The sequence below is a fragment of the Drosophila innubila genome (genome assembly GCF_004354385.1).
Source record: "Drosophila innubila isolate TH190305 chromosome 2L unlocalized genomic scaffold, UK_Dinn_1.0 4_B_2L, whole genome shotgun sequence".
Lineage (NCBI taxonomy): Eukaryota > Metazoa > Arthropoda > Insecta > Diptera > Drosophilidae > Drosophila > Drosophila innubila.
The window spans coordinates 28,257,799-28,275,418 of record NW_022995372.1 but is presented as its reverse complement, the minus strand read 5'-3'; the positions used below and the strand labels follow the sequence as shown (position 1 = coordinate 28,275,418).

The following is a 17,620-nucleotide window of genomic DNA, read 5'->3' as shown; positions in this document are numbered from 1 at the left end:
CACTAGCGCGGACTGCCGTCCGCAGTGATGTACGTTAATTGTATATACGAACTCAAGCCCTAAGTGCATACATTTAGGCGTTCGAATTGCTTAAGAATGTAAAACAGCCACAACTACCATTATTTATTTTCAATGTCAATGGTGGCCTTAAAAATAAAGAAATTATATAGAAAATTGTTGTGCATTGTATTCCAAAAGCGAAAATTTAAAATAATGTACTTAAAAAGATGCTATTACTGCTCAAACTTATCAAAATCATTGCAATAATATAATCAAAATGTTCCACCACTTAACAAATTTCTCTGTAATCAACCTTTTTATATTTTTAATATCTATCATTTTTTAAAAGCTTATCTTCAGAGGTGAGCGTGCGTTATTCAACATTACTAGAAAATCACTCAGCCGATCTTAAAGAGCATACTTCCACAAGCTTATATACATTTTTTAAATAAAAAAATAAATAATGTTTTTTCTCCTTCCTGTATTTACATAATTGGATTATTTAAGATTCCGATAAATTATTAAACATTAAAATCTATGGTGGAGTTTCCGCTGGGCATATTAGCACACCTGCCCGGTGTGAATTGAGGGGTTTGCTTGGAATTATTACAATGAGGCTTCATTTAAAATTCAAAAATATTTCGAGGACGGCAAAATGCATCTTGCTATAAGCCATAAATAAACGACTGCAGTTTGAGTAATGTTTTGTAAATTTTATTTGAAGTGATTTAGAAACATGCCTTCACTTGGAAAATAAAATAAAATTTTGCCAGTTAAATAATGCTATTATAGAATGCAAATATGGAAAGTTTTTTTATCCCCAAGGGAACTCCGCCACCGCTCGATTAGATCGCGGTGATGTAGTTGAGCCCAGATGAACAAAGAAGTTTTTCTTTACGTATGGCAGCTATATAATATATTGGGTCAATTTGAACAACATTTGTTTAGGATGTATAAGACATAGGCAGACACTTGCCAGTATTTAAATATCACCACCAAGTTTTTTTAACAGGCTCGGATTTTCGCAAACTACGAACAGGCGAACATAAGTATATCGACTCGGCTGTTGTTGCTGATGAAGAATATATACTTTGGAGGGTCTGCCACACCTCCTTCCTGTACTACAAAATTTTTCTTTCCCCCCCCTAATTTTCATCCTGCGAACGCCCTTGTATGCTAGGTGTTTTCATAGAATTGCTGATGCGTGAAAAACATTTAAAACAAACTTGACCTCCTTGTAGGCTATACTACTGTAAAATTTGGTCACATTTTTGAACAATTATATTTGTAACACAATAATTATTGAATTGTGATTAAATTAGAAGTAACCATTTATAAAGCGATTAGCTGGTTCGATCCAAGGGCAATAAATTGACCCCATTAAATAATTTTTGGCTCGAGTAGTGATTTTTTAGTGCTCAGCTGACAGACGGTACGGATCTGCGGAATGGAACTGTTACGGCATTGCTTCTTTTCCCTTCTGTTAACCATCAGCTGCGCGCTGGCCGAATATATGATACTTGTGGATCAGTTTAATTTTGTGCCCGAGGATCGTAAGCTAATCATTTCCCAGAGCTCCTTTGTTGAGCAGGACGCGAATCGAAGCTATCTGTCTGGGCATTTGGTATTCAGTAGATCACTAAATGATATTAAATTATTTACCTCGATGGATATAGCACGGCCAAACTTTCCACGAGTACGCCTTTTCGACAAAAAACTGGATGTATGTTCGTTTTTTACCAACGACTATCGAAGCAAATTTGTTCGACAGATTTACAACAATTACATATCATATCTCAATGTGGCCCCTTCTTGTCCCCTTAAAGCAGTGAGTATACTTTTGATAGCTGCAGTCTTTCTCAACTGATCTGTTTTGTTTTGTTTTATTTTTTACTAGCACTTTAATTATAGCCTTCATCGTGGCTACGTGGATGATCGTTATCTTCCCGATTTTCTACCCGACTGCAGCTTCTTTATAAAGTTCGAGTTTTTGTACAAGTCGAATCGAGTGGCCCACATGATTTTCTCGGGGCACATAACTCCCCTAGCCTCCAAGGCGATAATTTCTAAATTTAATATAAAATTGTAAGCCATTTTGATCTAAACAAGAGTTAATAAAAGTGCTTAGCAATTCTGAAAGTTAAGCATCAAGGGCAAAAAGTATCTTTTTTTATTTTAGATACCCCAACAAGTATTTTCACTCAACAGCATTCGCACAAAACCGGGGGGCGCAAAAAAAATTTTTCATTGTATATCCACACACCAAATATCTCTAGAGATTTTTTAAAGAAATGATTTTAATACTTTGAAAATTTCGTAGTTTACAAAATGTTAGTGATTTAATATTTTTGATATACAATATGTACTTCCGAAGTCACTCAAGTCGACTGCCATAACACTATTTCAAATTTCAACCATCCTTAGTTCTTAGAAGTCGTGCACTTTTTGGAAAACTATATAAGTTAAGACTTAATCTTAAAAGAGCATTCAGGCATATTCTACAAAATTTTCTATAAAAAAGCATAGAAAAAGCAATATTCTATGCACCAAAATTATTGGATAAAATAAAATTGATTTTCAAATAAAATAAAAATGCCTATCAGGTGTGCTCTACAAATTTATAAGAGCGATAAAAGAACCGAATAGCAATTGTTGGTGCTCCTGAAAAAAAAACCATTGCTTTTAATTGTCTAAAAAAATTTGAGATAAATTAAATTATTTAAATTGAATAAGAATGCATACATTTTAGGAACACCAAAACATTTCAATAATTAAAAGTGTATTTCTGTATCTTTTATGAAATATATACTTAAAACCTTTCAAGCACTTTGAAAGTTATCTGATGTTATCTGATGGCCGGAACTAAACATGTCTTTAATATGACGAAAATTGAAAAAATTTTTTGTCAAATACTGCCTACGCCCTAATAAATTTTGTGTCTGAATCTTAATGTTTGTTTGTATGCTTGTTTGAGTATCACACAATATAAAATGAATAGTTCCATTTGTTTTACGATGTCATTTTTCAATAGTCATACAGTGTAAAACAAGCCTCCTCTGAGAGATGAGTAGCATAGGCTGCGCACACCTGTTTTAAGTACTTGGAAATCGTTTTTAATCTTCATTTCAATCATTCAAATTATTATAAAATATGGTTTGTCCAATTGAAATTACACATGAGCATTATATTTTTCATCAGATGCTGATTAGAAGCATATTACCCGAGTGTATTCAATTCCTATACAGCTCATTTTAATCTCATCTGTTGCCATGTCTGCTCTGTTCTGGTTGTGTATTTCATTGGAACTTCTTTACTTTATGGTAGATTACAACCAGCTTTTGTATTGCTATCGATAAGTTTTTTGGCTAGCGTGTAGCTAAGGACTTTTTGAAGATCTAAACTATACAGGGTACTAGATTTCTGTAAATGTAATTTTATCTTATTCTTTATGCTTTTTTATACTAGTGGCAAAATTTTTGAGTTATTGTTCTTTAATTTTGCTGTGGTTTTATAATTTCTAGTAAACGTGGTGAAATTTTAGAACTTTTTCGTGTAGAAAAACGTGAACATGAAATTGTTTGTTTGCTCGTTGTGCTTAAGCAGACTGTGTTTCAGGCCATCCGCTGCGACGCGCCGTTTCAATAAGCTTAGCCATAATGGCGATCGTCCGAGGACATAAAAAAAAGTACCGTCAACACTTCTGCAAATCGAAGGATCATTAGAAAGCGGGTGAAGCGAAATCCGAGGGCCAATTGGCGTCCGAGGACCTACAGCCGATCGCCGAAAATTTTGTATCACGTTTGGACCTGAACATCGCCGCTGGAGGTGGCCATTTTGAATCCGACCTTGAATGTTATTACCAGTGGTCCATTGTTTCGTTACTAATTGTTGTTTTGCCTAATTTCTTTCGTTTAGTAAAATTATGATTAAAAATGTTCGTGACGCATCTTCGCAATCGAAGCTTCATGGATTATAATTTAATGCTTCAGCGCAATGATGATCGGGTAAAAGTGGACCTACAACTAGATATGTTGTGGCTCAAAATTTTGGTGGTCTTTCTCTGTATTATAACTTCGGACGGTAGTCCGCGCTAGTGACACGCTAGATAACAATGAGAATTTGATACGACTGTCCCATCAGATCGAGTTATATATCGATCGAAAGGTTTAGTCCTAACTAACAAAATGGCACACTAAAACTTTTGCTATCTCACTTGACCCATGAGAAAAGAAGGTGTATGTGGGAGGTTCAAAATTTGAATGATTGCAGCTAATGGGGCCGTTGGGGCCTTTTGGTGAAATTTTTTATTTTTTAAAAATTCTAATCAAAAATACGCGATTGATACCTCGTTCACTCAAATCCGGCAACTAGTTCAAAAGATAATTAAACTGAAATTTTTAGTGGACTTCTTATATTGAAATAAAAAGTCAGTTTGTTTGTATGCTTGTCGGTTTTCATCAAAGCGCTAAAAAACTTTAGATGATGTCATATGTTATAGTCAATGAAATTCCGCGTTTTGTTATATATCACACATATCTGTTCAAATTCGCTTTCTTAAGATATTAACAAAGAAGTGTATATATACATATTTCGTAGTGTTGAAATATGACAGCAGCAAAAACGTGGCATAGCAGCAAACCTTTGTAGCAGACAGCTTTTGCGCGGAAAAAATAGTCAGTGTTGCCAGAAATTTTTTTGTAGCATAGCTTTTGCGTTGCAGTAATAGCCAGTGTTGCCAGAAAGTTTTTTTGTAGCATTGTTGGCAGTTAAGTTTAAAGAATTAAATAGTTGGGGTCTTTCTACACCTTTTTTTATTATTAGTGAAATAACAATCTGGAACATATGAAACAAAAAAATTTCTGATATCTTCCAAAAAAAACTTCTTTACGAGGTAAAAGTCTAGTGACAAAAGTCTAGATGCTCCAAAATTTCTGATTTCCAATTTTGTGACGAGCAATATACTATTTAATATATAAATTATCTAAATATTATAATTTTTATTATAAATAAAAATAGTTCGGCACATTGCGCAAAAAAGTTGACTTTCCTTTTACCCAAAAATACATTTTTTGCGCAGTGCCGATTGCCGAACTATTTTTATTTATTACTATTATTGTAATATTTATATAATTTATATATTAAATTGTATATTGTTCGTCACCAAACTGGATATCAGAAATTTTGGACCATTTGGACTTCCGTAATAGACTTTAACTCGTGAAAAGGTTTTTGTTTAATTAATTTGGTAACTTCAAGCTTAAAAATCAATTCCACTACATCAAAGCAGGATACCATGTGCTCAGGCTGTTAGAAGCCGTTCGGCACGCCGAAGACTTGAGGCTTTAAATTTTTGACTGATAGAACCGATTTGAACAACATTTGTTTAAGATGTATACAACTGACTTAAATGCTTTATTGTTAAGAGTGCTTGAGATATCTCAAAAAAACCAAAAAAGATTTTATATCCCCAAACGTGATTTTTTGCCGATCGTTCTTATGAAAGCTATATAATATAGTAAACCGATTTGAACAAAATTTGGTCAGGACGTTGCATGCATGCATTATCTGTCAGATTGGTTGATATATCAAAAAAACCAAAAAAGTTTTTCGAACTAAAACGTGATTTTCGAACGATCGAACAATTTATTTGGGACGTTCTTAGTCAAACAATACATTTTAATGATCTTGGTCCTTAAATTTTCGTTCGTTTCTTAAAATTTCATACTTAAGTGGTGCCACTTAAAGAATTAACTTCCTACACTGATTTTATATAAAACTAATATTTAATCTGAAATTGTATTCGTAATAAGAGCTCACAAAGTAACCATTATAGTCAGATTTTTCGTTCAGTTTTTCGTGTTTTTGAGACGCCATTTTGGTCAGCCACTTTGAATTTGCCCATCGGCTTTCGAAAGAGCGATCAATAACGAAAATTTTAAGACCAAGATTATTAATATCCATCCACGTCAGTTTCGGGCAGAGGCTTGTTCCGTTTGACAAAGAACGTCCCATATTTACAATTGACAAGTAATGTATTCCAAACCCCTCATCCCAACTTTATGAATCAAATACAAAAAATACGTAAATCCCCATCATCTAAAGTTTTTTTTAGCGCTTTGATGAAAACCGACAAGCAAGCAAACAAACTGACTTTTCATTTCATTATAAGTCCACTAAAAATGTCAAGTTTAATTATCTTTTGATCTAGTTGTCGGACTTGGGTGATCGAGGTATCAATCGACGCGTATTTTTAATAAGAATTAAAAAATACAAAAATAAAAAATACCACCATAAGGCCCCAACGGCCATTTTAAAAAGATTGTTTAAAAGCTATTGTTCATAAATCAACATGGTATTTAAGCAACCCTCGGAATGCGCTGCCAGATGTGCGGCAAACTACTTGAAAAGGTCACCAAGGCGTTGGATTACCACATGGGAAGCGATCCTGGCGCTCAGAAATAAATGGTCAAGGGCAACAAAAAATAAACTGAATACATAATAAATAAGAAATAACTCCGTCACAAGAGACTCATTAACTCAATGAGAAGAAAAGAGTAAATAATACTTTAGGACAATAGACAAATAACCCCATACAAATCAATAAACGAAGACAGTTCTCAGACATACGCGTGAGTGTTTTTACTTGGGGTTGGCAAGCGCGCTTACATACTAGTTCTGAAGTTGCGAGTAACATCGCGACAAAGTTCAAGTACAGATTCGCATGCAGATATTTCAACTAACCTTACAGATTGTTGATTTTTTACAATATTTTACATCCTGACCAAATTTGGTCGAAATCGGATTACTATATCATATAGCTGCCATAGGCGCAATCAGGTTCCGTAAAATGAAAAACTCATTAATTTACATAAAAAAGATTTTTAACTCTGGTAATCCATTTTGAAATATTTATAGTCGTTTTCAATCTACACCTTAATTATATATATTGGGATCCTATTAGCATAAAATATGCCTTTTATTGTACTTATTGAATTGAAACGATCACTGAACATTGCATTTTTTATCAGTTTCTCATTAGAAGCTTATTATTTGGTAGTAAAAAATAATTATAGACTAATTATGTGATCGGAAAAAAGTTTAAGCTCACTTGTCGCTATGGCTGGTTGGCTATGGTTTTGGTTCTGGTTGTGTATCTCGTCTGGATTAGCAAATGGAAAGCTTAAAGAACGAAACTTTCGATTTGTTATTGAAAAGTTTCAGTTTAAGTCAGCATCTAAGCTATTATTTGAAGATTTTAACTATAAAGTGACAAAGTTTCGCAATCGTAGCTATTTAAATTGTAATTTTATGATTCAACGTAATGTTGATCAGTTAGATATTGACATGCAACTTGACATGCTTAGGCCTAACAGTCAGATATTGCGGCTCTATAAAATACGTATGGATGCTTGTCAATTTCTGACAACTGTACACAAGAATCCTTTGATTAATATATTAGCATCAAGATTCATGAACGTTTCAAATGTTAACCTTACATGTCCTTTAATAAACGTAAGTCAAATATAGTACTTTCATAACTCACTAATTCATAATACTTATGTTGATCACCATTTCTATAATTTCAGCATTTTAACTACTCCATTAGCGACTGTCATCTGGTGGAAGCAGACTTTCCCAGCTATATACCCGAGTGCCAGTTAAAAGGCCTTACAAAATTCTACACCAAAAATAAGCTATCATTAATAATGGCATTTTTGGGTAGTGTTATCCATAACAAGTAATTTTAAACTTTATTAAAACAAGCGGGCCCTCCGGCTCGCTTCGCTCGCGTGTGAAAGGGCTATAGTGGAAACCACACGACAATTTAAAGCTCGCTAATTATTAAAAATAAATACTACAAAAACTCAAGTTCGCACAGAGGCTTAATTTAATTGACAATTGTAACTTAAAAGTATTAAAATAAAAGAAAATTTAACATACACTAACCATCAGATATACATAAATACATACATATATGCAAATTTAACATTTGGAGATTAATGTAACTAAATAATCAATTGAATTAACAGATTAAATGTATATAAACATTAAATTATATTAAAATTACATAAAAATGTATATTAACATTAAATTATATAAACATTACAATCATATAACATGTCTAACATACATAATTGTCTGTTAAGAAAACATTGATATAACATGTATAACTTAAATTACATTATGTTATTATCTTAAAATAAAACTCTTTACGAGGTTAAAGTCTAGTGACGAAAGTCTTTCCATGCTTAAAAACTTCTGATATCCAATTTTGTGACGAACAATATTCAATTTAATATATAATTTTAAAACAATAATATGTATATAAATTAAAAATTTCATTCTTAAAAATTTTAGCATTAACATAGCATGGGAACTCGCTGTAACCCCCACCTTATAACTAAATTGCTTAATATCTTCGTTGTTTACTATCCGATCGCAATGAAATATTATATTTTTTTTTCGATTAGAGGAGAATTTGTGGGCGTGGAAAAATTCTGAAGCAAACTTGATATGCGTTCACAACATAGAAGTATTGTCACCAAATTTGGAAGCTCTTGCTCTAATAGTCTGTGATATCCAGGTGATTACATCTCCTCAATATCTCATATTTTCTCATATAACTTCTCTGTTTATTTACCGATCTCGATGAAATTTGAAGCACACGTCAGGAGTCGTCCCCTCATCATGAGTGGCTCAAAAAAAACAGAAAATTACTAAAACAGAATAAAATGTAAATAAATTAAAATTTAAAAATAAAAAAAATATATGTATAAAAAATAATTTATATTTATTTTATTTTTGATTTTAATTTTAAGAACATTTAAAACATTTAAAATAAGAACTTGGTCTTATTTAAAATGTTCTTAAAATCATGATGTGTTCTCTCAATTTAAGAATTTTATGTTCTCGATGCATTTTTTAGACCAAAAATGTTGGTTCTGAGACCAAAATCTTGATTTTAAAACATTTTTTTTATCAGTGTTTCGATGCACAAAAAGTATCGAAACCAATCTTTTAATGTTATTAAAGATGTTTTTAAAGTTGTTTTTAAAGATGTTTCTATTAACAATTTTGATTTCCAATTTAAAAAATAAATTACAAATAAAATTTCCGAAAAATTTCTTGGCCGATTTATTTTTATATATAGCCATTTTTGTTTTAAATGTATCCTACTTTAACTATCTGGTCTGGCAACACAAGTTTACATGTACGTACACTCAAATCGTTAGAGCCGTTTTGTCAGAAATCGCCAAAATGGAAGCTAATAAACTTTATTTAACCTGTAAAATGTTCCCTGAGTACTTTAAAAAAAGGTTTAAAGGCAATCTGTAGCTTCTATGGTTTGGAAACTTCAATTTAAGCGGGATTTAGCGTTTTCCCGCTAAACTAGCGTTTTTTTTTCAAAAAGTCATAGAGCAAACATTTCTAGATTTTTGAAATGAAATAGATCATCACTACATCTAAGCTTGTTTGGCGCTTCGATACAAATAGACAAACAAACAAACTGACTTTTCATTACATTTTGAGAAGTCCACGAAAAATTTCAAATTTATTTATCTTTTGAGCCAGTTATCGGATTTGGGTGATCGAGGTATCAATCGACGCTTTTTTTTATTTAGAATAGAAAAAATAAAAAATATTACCAAAAGGCCCCATTAGTTGCAATCATTGAAATTTTTCCCCTCCCACTTACACCCCCGTATCTCATGACCCAGGTGAGTTACAAAAAGTTTTGTAAGTTATGACTAAACCTTTCGATCGGTATATAACTCGATCTGATCGGACAATCATAGCATATTTTCCAAATTAGCTGTATATATTGCTAGTCGCCTTTCGCACCCTTCGTGCTGCTTTCGTCACTAGCGCGAACAGTGATATTAAATGAAAAATGTTCAGGGAATAATAGCACTTTGTATCTAATAAACATTTCAGTATATTGCTTATCAAATACTTTCGTATGGTATAATTATTTGCAGAATATGGTAAATTTTAATAGGCATTGCAATGCACACGATCACTGAAGCACACGATTATTAAAGGTTAACTGTTAGCTATGACAGCGGAATGGAAATAAGATGGACTACGAACCTGATTAAATTGAATAACACTAGGCAACAGCAAAAAATGATGATTTTTTGTTTAACTTTTTTTTTTTTTTTATACCCGTTACTTAAAAAATAAGTAAAAGGGTTATTGTGTTAGTTGGAATGTATGTAACAGGGAGAAGGAGGCATCTCCGACCATATAAAGTATATATATTCTTGATCAGCATCAGTAGCCGAGTCGATATAGCCTTGTCCGTCTGTCTGTCTGTTTGAACAAAAGGATCTCAGAGACTATAAGCCCCCCTCCACCCCCGTAAATCGCGAAATCTGTTCAAAGAGATCTCAGAGACTATAAGAGATAGAGTAACCAAATTTGACACACAGATTTCTATATACCCCACGCAGATCAAGATTGTTTCAATTTAAAGTTCCGCCCCCGAAAACTGCGAAAAACAACCACATCCACGGCTTTTAAGATAATACAGTTTTTATCGTTAATAACGTTATCTAGTAATATTATCGATAATCTGACTTAACCGCATCAAGATCGGACAAGTAGAACGGGAGTATTAGCTAACCAAAGTTATTAATAAAAATATTATTTACATACAATCATCAAAAAGTATGCAGGAGTTTTTGTTAGGTAGTAATTTATTTAAAGTAATTTTATACATATTGAAATAAGTAACGGGTATCCTATGGTCGGGATCTCGACTACAACCTTTCCCACTTTTTTTAGTTTAAAATTCTAGGAAAAGTAAAAAAAAATGTATTACATTTTATTTTCTATTTTATTTACAAAGCTGCATTACGCGGCGATATAATATTAATTTGTTTCTAAGCATGTGTTTTGTCGACTTTGATGACTTCCTTGTGGAGCGGCATGATCTTTAGTAAGAAATTTTTTTGTGATTTTTGAGATATCTTAACCAATCTCACACCATATCAATTTGCAGGGACCATAACTGTTATGAGGAATATCCAAAAAAGTCACTTTTAATGGTTATTTTAAGACTTTTATTTTATAAATACAAATTAATAGTTATTTTTATTTAAAAAAAATAAAAATTAAAATTAATCATTATTTTTGATATTTATTATTATTAGTCTTTAGTAAGTCTTTCAAGTCTTTTTTGATGAATAATTTAAAAGTCTGTAAAGACTTTTATTTCTGATTTTAAAATTTTAAAAGTCTCAAAAGACTTTTATTTTTGAGGAATAAAATAAAAGTCTTTAAAGACTTTTGAATATATCCGCTTATAATCAAGATAAAAATTTCAAAATTACACACTTGGTTCTATTTTATTTACACCAACTATGGAAAAATTTTCCCCTATTACATTGTAAAAAAAAGTACTGAAGTAGTTGGAAAATCAGAAAAATATTTTTTGAGTCCAAAAATAATAAATAAAATAAAATAATAATAAAAGTATTTGAACTCACGTTTATAAATTCACTAGATTGATGAAAGATAACTAGCTTCCGCCTTCTACCGCCAATTTCCCACAATTTTAAATTTAAATATCTTTATTGGATTAAGAGATATGATTATTGCAACAAAAAATTGTGAATTGATCCCGCTGTGCGAAAAAGAGCGTAGTTGGTTAGTAGAGAAGATATTGACAAAGACTTTTATTCAAAAGTTTTCAAATCGTAAAAGTCTTTAAAAACTTTTATTTTATTTATCAAAATAAAAGTCTTCAAAGTCTTTAAAGACTTTTATTCAAAAAAAAAAAAAATCAAAGACTCTTATGAAAGATTATTAAAATAAAAATCAATAATAATTATTATTCTTAATTTTTTTGATCACAAATAATTCTTAAATGTGATTTAAAAATCAAGTCTTTAAATAACCATTAATTTTGATTTTTTTCTTTTATAACTCAAATAAAAGCTTATTAGCTGTTTGCAGAGATATACAAATAACAAAAATTTTGGTACATTCGAAACAAAAATTGAGCTTCTCCTTATGGTTGATTTTTTATGTAGCTATTTTGAACAATAATCATTATTTTCAGTCCCTAACAATTTGTTGGTATTTTACACATTTTGACCACTTTTGGTTCAAATCGGTCTACTATATTATATTGCTGCCATAGGAGAGATCGGTTCAGAATCAGCCTGTAGTATGAAAACTTCTGCTGTTTCTTAAGATACATATATCATCCAATCTCACAGGGCCGATCGGTAGAAAATCAAGTTTTATTATGAAAAACTTTGTTTTGAAAACATCTCCAATCAAACTCATAAATTGGGTATCTTTACTTGCCCATTACATCCTAACCAAATTTTGTAGAAATCGGACCACTATATCATATAGCTGCCATAGGAACGATCGATACGAACGGTCGATAAGCAAACTTTAGTATGAACAAGTTTTTTATTCTTTAAGTTATCTGTACCAAACTTACAAATTCTCAAATTCTTCGGTGTTGGCATTCTCGAGTAATGATGACAAATGTGGGCACATCTCTAAAAATAAACAAATAAAAAAAGACAAATTTTCTTACCCAGTTATCAAATTTTATTATCCGATACATAAACAAAATGTAGATCGTGTTATGCCTAGTACCTTTAGACAAAAAACTATAATGAACAAATTTACCATTTTGAAATATTCAGGTTTCCAAAAAACTTTACCCTGAGTAATAATCATATTATATATTTTACCAATCCCACCTTTTTTGACATACATATATGGTTAGATAAGAAAAAACTACTTGAATAGTTTTTCCATAGTAAGCCTTTTTTTATAAAAATTTTTTGTTAAAGGGCAAGTTACACTGAAAATATGAAAAAAACAGCAAATACAATTTTTACTCAAAACAAGATTGTAAATTTTAAAGATATTAGAACATATGACACGTTTGCAAAATGGAGTTGATTTTAGAGAGACGTACATATTTATATATGTATTAGAAATTTCAGAACTTCAAATACACGCTTGAGAAGTGGAATATTGAAGTCAAAACTGTTCCTAATTATGTACTAGAGTGTAAGTTTCAGGAATTATTTGAAGCTAATAAGCAAAACCAAAAAGCAGCTGGCGGAAAATATTACGGTCAGGTAACACGCGATTGACTAAGCTGAAAATAAACATAATTGGAACATTATCTAAAAATACAATAGTTTATATCTACATTCAAAAATATTAATTATTTATAATATCTACATAAATGCTGCAATTTTAAAAATAATTATTATTTTGTTATTTTAAGAATGATTTTCCATTTCTGAGATTTCAGTTCAAGCTTAAACGTTATAATGGTTGTGTGGTATCGGATGCTCATCATCCTTGTAGTTGTTTCATCTGAGAAACGTAACTTCCAAATAATATTCGATGTAGTCAACATTAAGCACTGGGCACCGGATCTTATAGATGAGATTAACTCTACGCTGGTTCAGCTGAATAATCGCAGCTTTATTACTGGATATCTGATATTGCTACGAGATGTTGATAAGTTTGAAGTTAATTCAACGATGGACTTCTGGAAAGTTTACAATGAGAAAAGACGTCTTTATTCCTTAAAAATGGATGCGTGTCGATTCTTGACAATGATACATAAGAATAGTCTTCTAAGTATATTCTCAGATAGTTTTCAGAAGCATACAAATGGATCTTTGAAATGTCCCTTAAAAGCAGTAAGTACTTCGACTCAATAAGAATTAATCTTTAAGCTAACGTAAGATGACCGTTTTTAGAGGTATGTCGGCAAAGGATATTATGATTTTCTCAGCTTCCAAACCAATTTCGGTAAATCTGACTACTGTATCACATCGATTCATTTTTTGCAAAAGTATCACAAAACAGACTTAATCAGAAGACATATTTTTCAAAAGTTAGCTCGGTACCCAAAATGGGTACAAGAGCTATTAGATTTAAGACAAATCAACAATCGTCACTTTTAGCACCTTAATCTTTGAGACTATAAAAGTTAGAGCGACAAAACTTGGTGTCAATACTATAGGATGTTGACCTATATAAATTTTGATTAAGATTTCAGTCCGCCCACGTAAAATATGCCTTAACACTTGGCACGCATTATAGAGGGAAGTGACGTGTGCTGAAAATTGTATGAAGATCGGTTAATAAACGGAATATGAACACCTGGATCTCAGCGACTATAAGAGCTACTTCTTCGCAGATCTAGTTTGCTTCAAGCCCTCAATTCCACTTAAATCGAAAAAAGACCAAAATATCTAGTGTTAATAGGTATTTCAAATATCTTTGAGATTGGGTAAAAAGATATTAAGCAAATAAGTTTTGCTTTGTAAGCTGGTGCTACCCCCACCTCCACCATATTCTCCATAAAGCAAACAAATTATTGAATTGAATTTTGAACTATTCTTGTTATTTTTAACTTTGAATTTTCACATGGCGCCAACTGTTTTTTTACAAAAAGATTTGATGAAATACGGTCGTCTGACGCCAGATTAACTTTTTACATTTTTTTTTCAGCACCATAACTATACGCTACAAAATTGGTATCTGGATGAACAGGACTTTCCACGCTATGTACCCGAAGGTACTTTTCAGACCGTAACTGAGTATCTTATACGCAAAAAAAGAATTCTGAGAATAGTGACCCGTGGCAGGGTGGTCTATTAACTTTTAACATTTATAAAAAAAAAAAACAAAAATATTGTTTATGCTATTTGTTTTTCGCATTGCTTTTTTATTTTAATATGCTTTAGATCTGCTCAATCTAGATAGTTACTCTGATACGAAACACGATGGTGTTTAGAAAATTAAAATTAAAAAATAATCATAATCATTCAAAATTCTTATCATCGGTCATGACTGTGTCAGCTCGGTTGTTATTTTTGGTTTGGGTTGCCGATCTTTTTAAAGATCTTAACTTTACTCTTAGCTTGGTTAATAATCGCAGCTTTATCAATGGTCACCTCATATTTTAACGTACTATTGACAAATTCATTTTAAATACGACAACGGATTACTGAAAGCTGTACAGCAATGAAAAAAAAGAGTATATAATTGTAAAATTAATGTTGAACGAATGAACTTTAACGACACGATGAATAACTGGCATTTAAATACTTTCTCAGTTATACAAAATCCAGCATTTGTCACACCTCCACGTATTTATTGTATATCGAAGAAACAAAGAGCATGAGATGCCAAGTGGTCTATTAACCAATATGCCAAATAATACAGCCATTAAAAAAAATGTTTCTGCATCAACAAACAAAGTCAGTTATTAGTCTCGCTATAAGCTATTAAATCAGATATAAAATCCTGAAATCATGGTTCATCCAAATTGCTGCCTTATGCAATTCTTCATTGGATTTAGTGTTAATAACCCGTAAAACATTCACCATTGAAATGACGAGGCATCCCCATCCCTTAAGAAAAGATAAATGGTATACTTTTTCAGTGTCATCAGTCGTGTCGATTTAGCCACGAGTCTAAAAGAGTTGATCTTACATTTGGAAGCTATACTCTGTACATTGTAGGCAGATCAAGTTAATTTATAAATTCGGATTGCAATTTATTAAGTATGAGGATTAGTAAGATAGTAGAACTGAGTAAACCGTCTTAAAACATCAATTAAAGTTTACAAAGATTATAGTTATATAATAATAAACGTCAGACAATAATTAATAGTTTATTGATATTGTAAAAAATTATGTAATTTTAAACAAATTAAAAATCGATTATTGTTCTCATTTACCATTCTGATAGACCAAAATAAATTAACTTTGTGAAAATCATAAACAGTTCTTTTCAGACATTCACAATGAATGCTCGGATTTTGTCTGTTTTGATGATGACTCTGCTATTAAGTTGTATACTGATCACACAGGGTGCAAAGGTTAGTGGCAAGCTTATAATAAAAATGTAAATCAAACGCGATTGTGAGACACTGTACTTATTTTTAAAAAATTAATAATGAAAATAAAAATTTTGTTAATTTAATATATTAAAATGTTTATTTGAAATGGCAAATATTGAAAACAATGTATCTGCTTAGGATTTACTGAAAAATAAAACAAAATAAAGTACTTAACTAAATAAAATGTAAGACAAGTCTATACGAGTGGACAAGATAAAGAGATTCTCTGTGTTCATGCCCTTAGCTATCCAATACCTTTTTGCACACACACGAGCAAACACACTGAAAGAGCTCTCTTCATCCTTCTTTCTTGAATTTTAACAGCCGAAAATCGTTGCGGATTTTATCAAAATAAAATGTGTGAATCAATGGCCGGAGCTCGTGCAACTCAACTGCCACATTAATCGGACAGACAAAAACATTTCTGCTTTATATGCTGATATTATTTTCTCGGAGGATATACAAAATTTAAATGGTATTTACAATGTAGCAGTTGAACGTGATCAAAAGTTTGTTGATTATACTACACTAGAGCTAGACTACTGTACAGCTCTGCATTTGGTACACAGTCAAAGTTTGATCCAGATAATTTCTTCTGGATTGCGACGGGTATCCAACTTTCCATTGAGCTGTCCATTAAAGAAGGTTAATTTTTATAACTTATATATATACAATTTGTACAATTTATGCTCTTGTCTTTGCAGAATAAAACATATTTTGTTAATGGCTTCACACTTGATCCAAAAATAATACCGATTTATATGCCCAAAATATCATTTAGAACAAATGCAACATGTTTGTCAAATAAACGAGAAATATTTTACATCACATGTTTTGGTAGGGTGATGCGAAAGTAAGAAATTAATTGATAATTCAAAACATTTAAATAATACACAAGAAAATCGCACTTAATATATACGAGTATTAACAACATTGAACAATAAATCAGTAAATAAACTTTTCCCTTTTGTAAAACGTGTATATAAAAATAAAATTGTATTTTATTAATTAAAAATTATGTTTTGTTGTTTCCACTTTTGAATTCACTATATTTCATTTTAATTAAACTTGAGAATTAAATGTCGAATTGACCAAATAACTTAGTTTTATGGCTTTTAAGCTCACAAAGTTGTTACATCTTACAACCATAGAATATAGTTAAGCATGAGAATATCACATTTATATTTCTTTTCCAAACCTAGAAGGATTCCCAGTTGTATATGATTAATAGAGATATTGCATGTATGCAGTATTTTACGCCACTTCTGTTGACATTTCAAACTGTTTACTCCGACTTCAAAAACAAGCATGCTTGCATCGTTGTTAACACTTTTAATAAATATCCTTACTTAAGGTATTATTATATGGAGATTAATGTTAAGCTTCGGTGATTTCAAGCTGAAACAAAAATGTTTCTCCGCGATTCATCCTCTAGTCGGATGTATCGACTAATTATAAGTAAATTAATAAATAATAAAAGACTTAATATTAAGATTAAACTTAACCAGTCAATTTCATTTATATATACCCTGATCGCATTATGATTAGCAAGGGTATTGGATCTTCGGCATTACGAAAGGAGATGCTCCCTTTTTCTTGTTTTATTTTTACCTGTTTGTTTCTGTTGTAGAGAAAAAGTTGATTACAGGTGCGCTAATTTAGTTGCACGCGAAAAACACGCGCGTAATCAAAAACGGTTGGTGATGTGGCAACCGT

At 31.4% G+C, this 17,620-nt stretch overlaps 3 protein-coding genes across 3 annotated transcripts in view; 2 read left to right on the top strand and 1 right to left on the bottom strand.

Moving 5' to 3' along the window:
• The window catches only part of LOC117782077, a 93,174-nt gene that overhangs the window by 50,892 nt on the left and 24,662 nt on the right, over positions 1-17,620 (bottom strand). The window lies entirely within an intron of this gene.
• Positions 7,117-15,925, top strand: LOC117781297. Its single transcript, XM_034618047.1, has 4 exons — positions 7,117-7,512; positions 7,587-7,738; positions 14,509-14,575; positions 15,790-15,925. The coding sequence occupies exons 1-4, from the start codon at positions 7,117-7,119 to the stop codon at positions 15,886-15,888; spliced, it is 714 nt and encodes a 237-aa protein (XP_034473938.1). The 3' UTR covers positions 15,889-15,925.
• LOC117781295 lies at positions 16,010-16,828 on the top strand. Its single transcript, XM_034618046.1, has 3 exons — positions 16,010-16,030; positions 16,229-16,549; positions 16,609-16,828. Exons 1-3 carry the CDS (start codon positions 16,010-16,012, stop codon positions 16,759-16,761), a joined length of 495 nt encoding a protein of 164 aa, XP_034473937.1. The 3' UTR covers positions 16,762-16,828.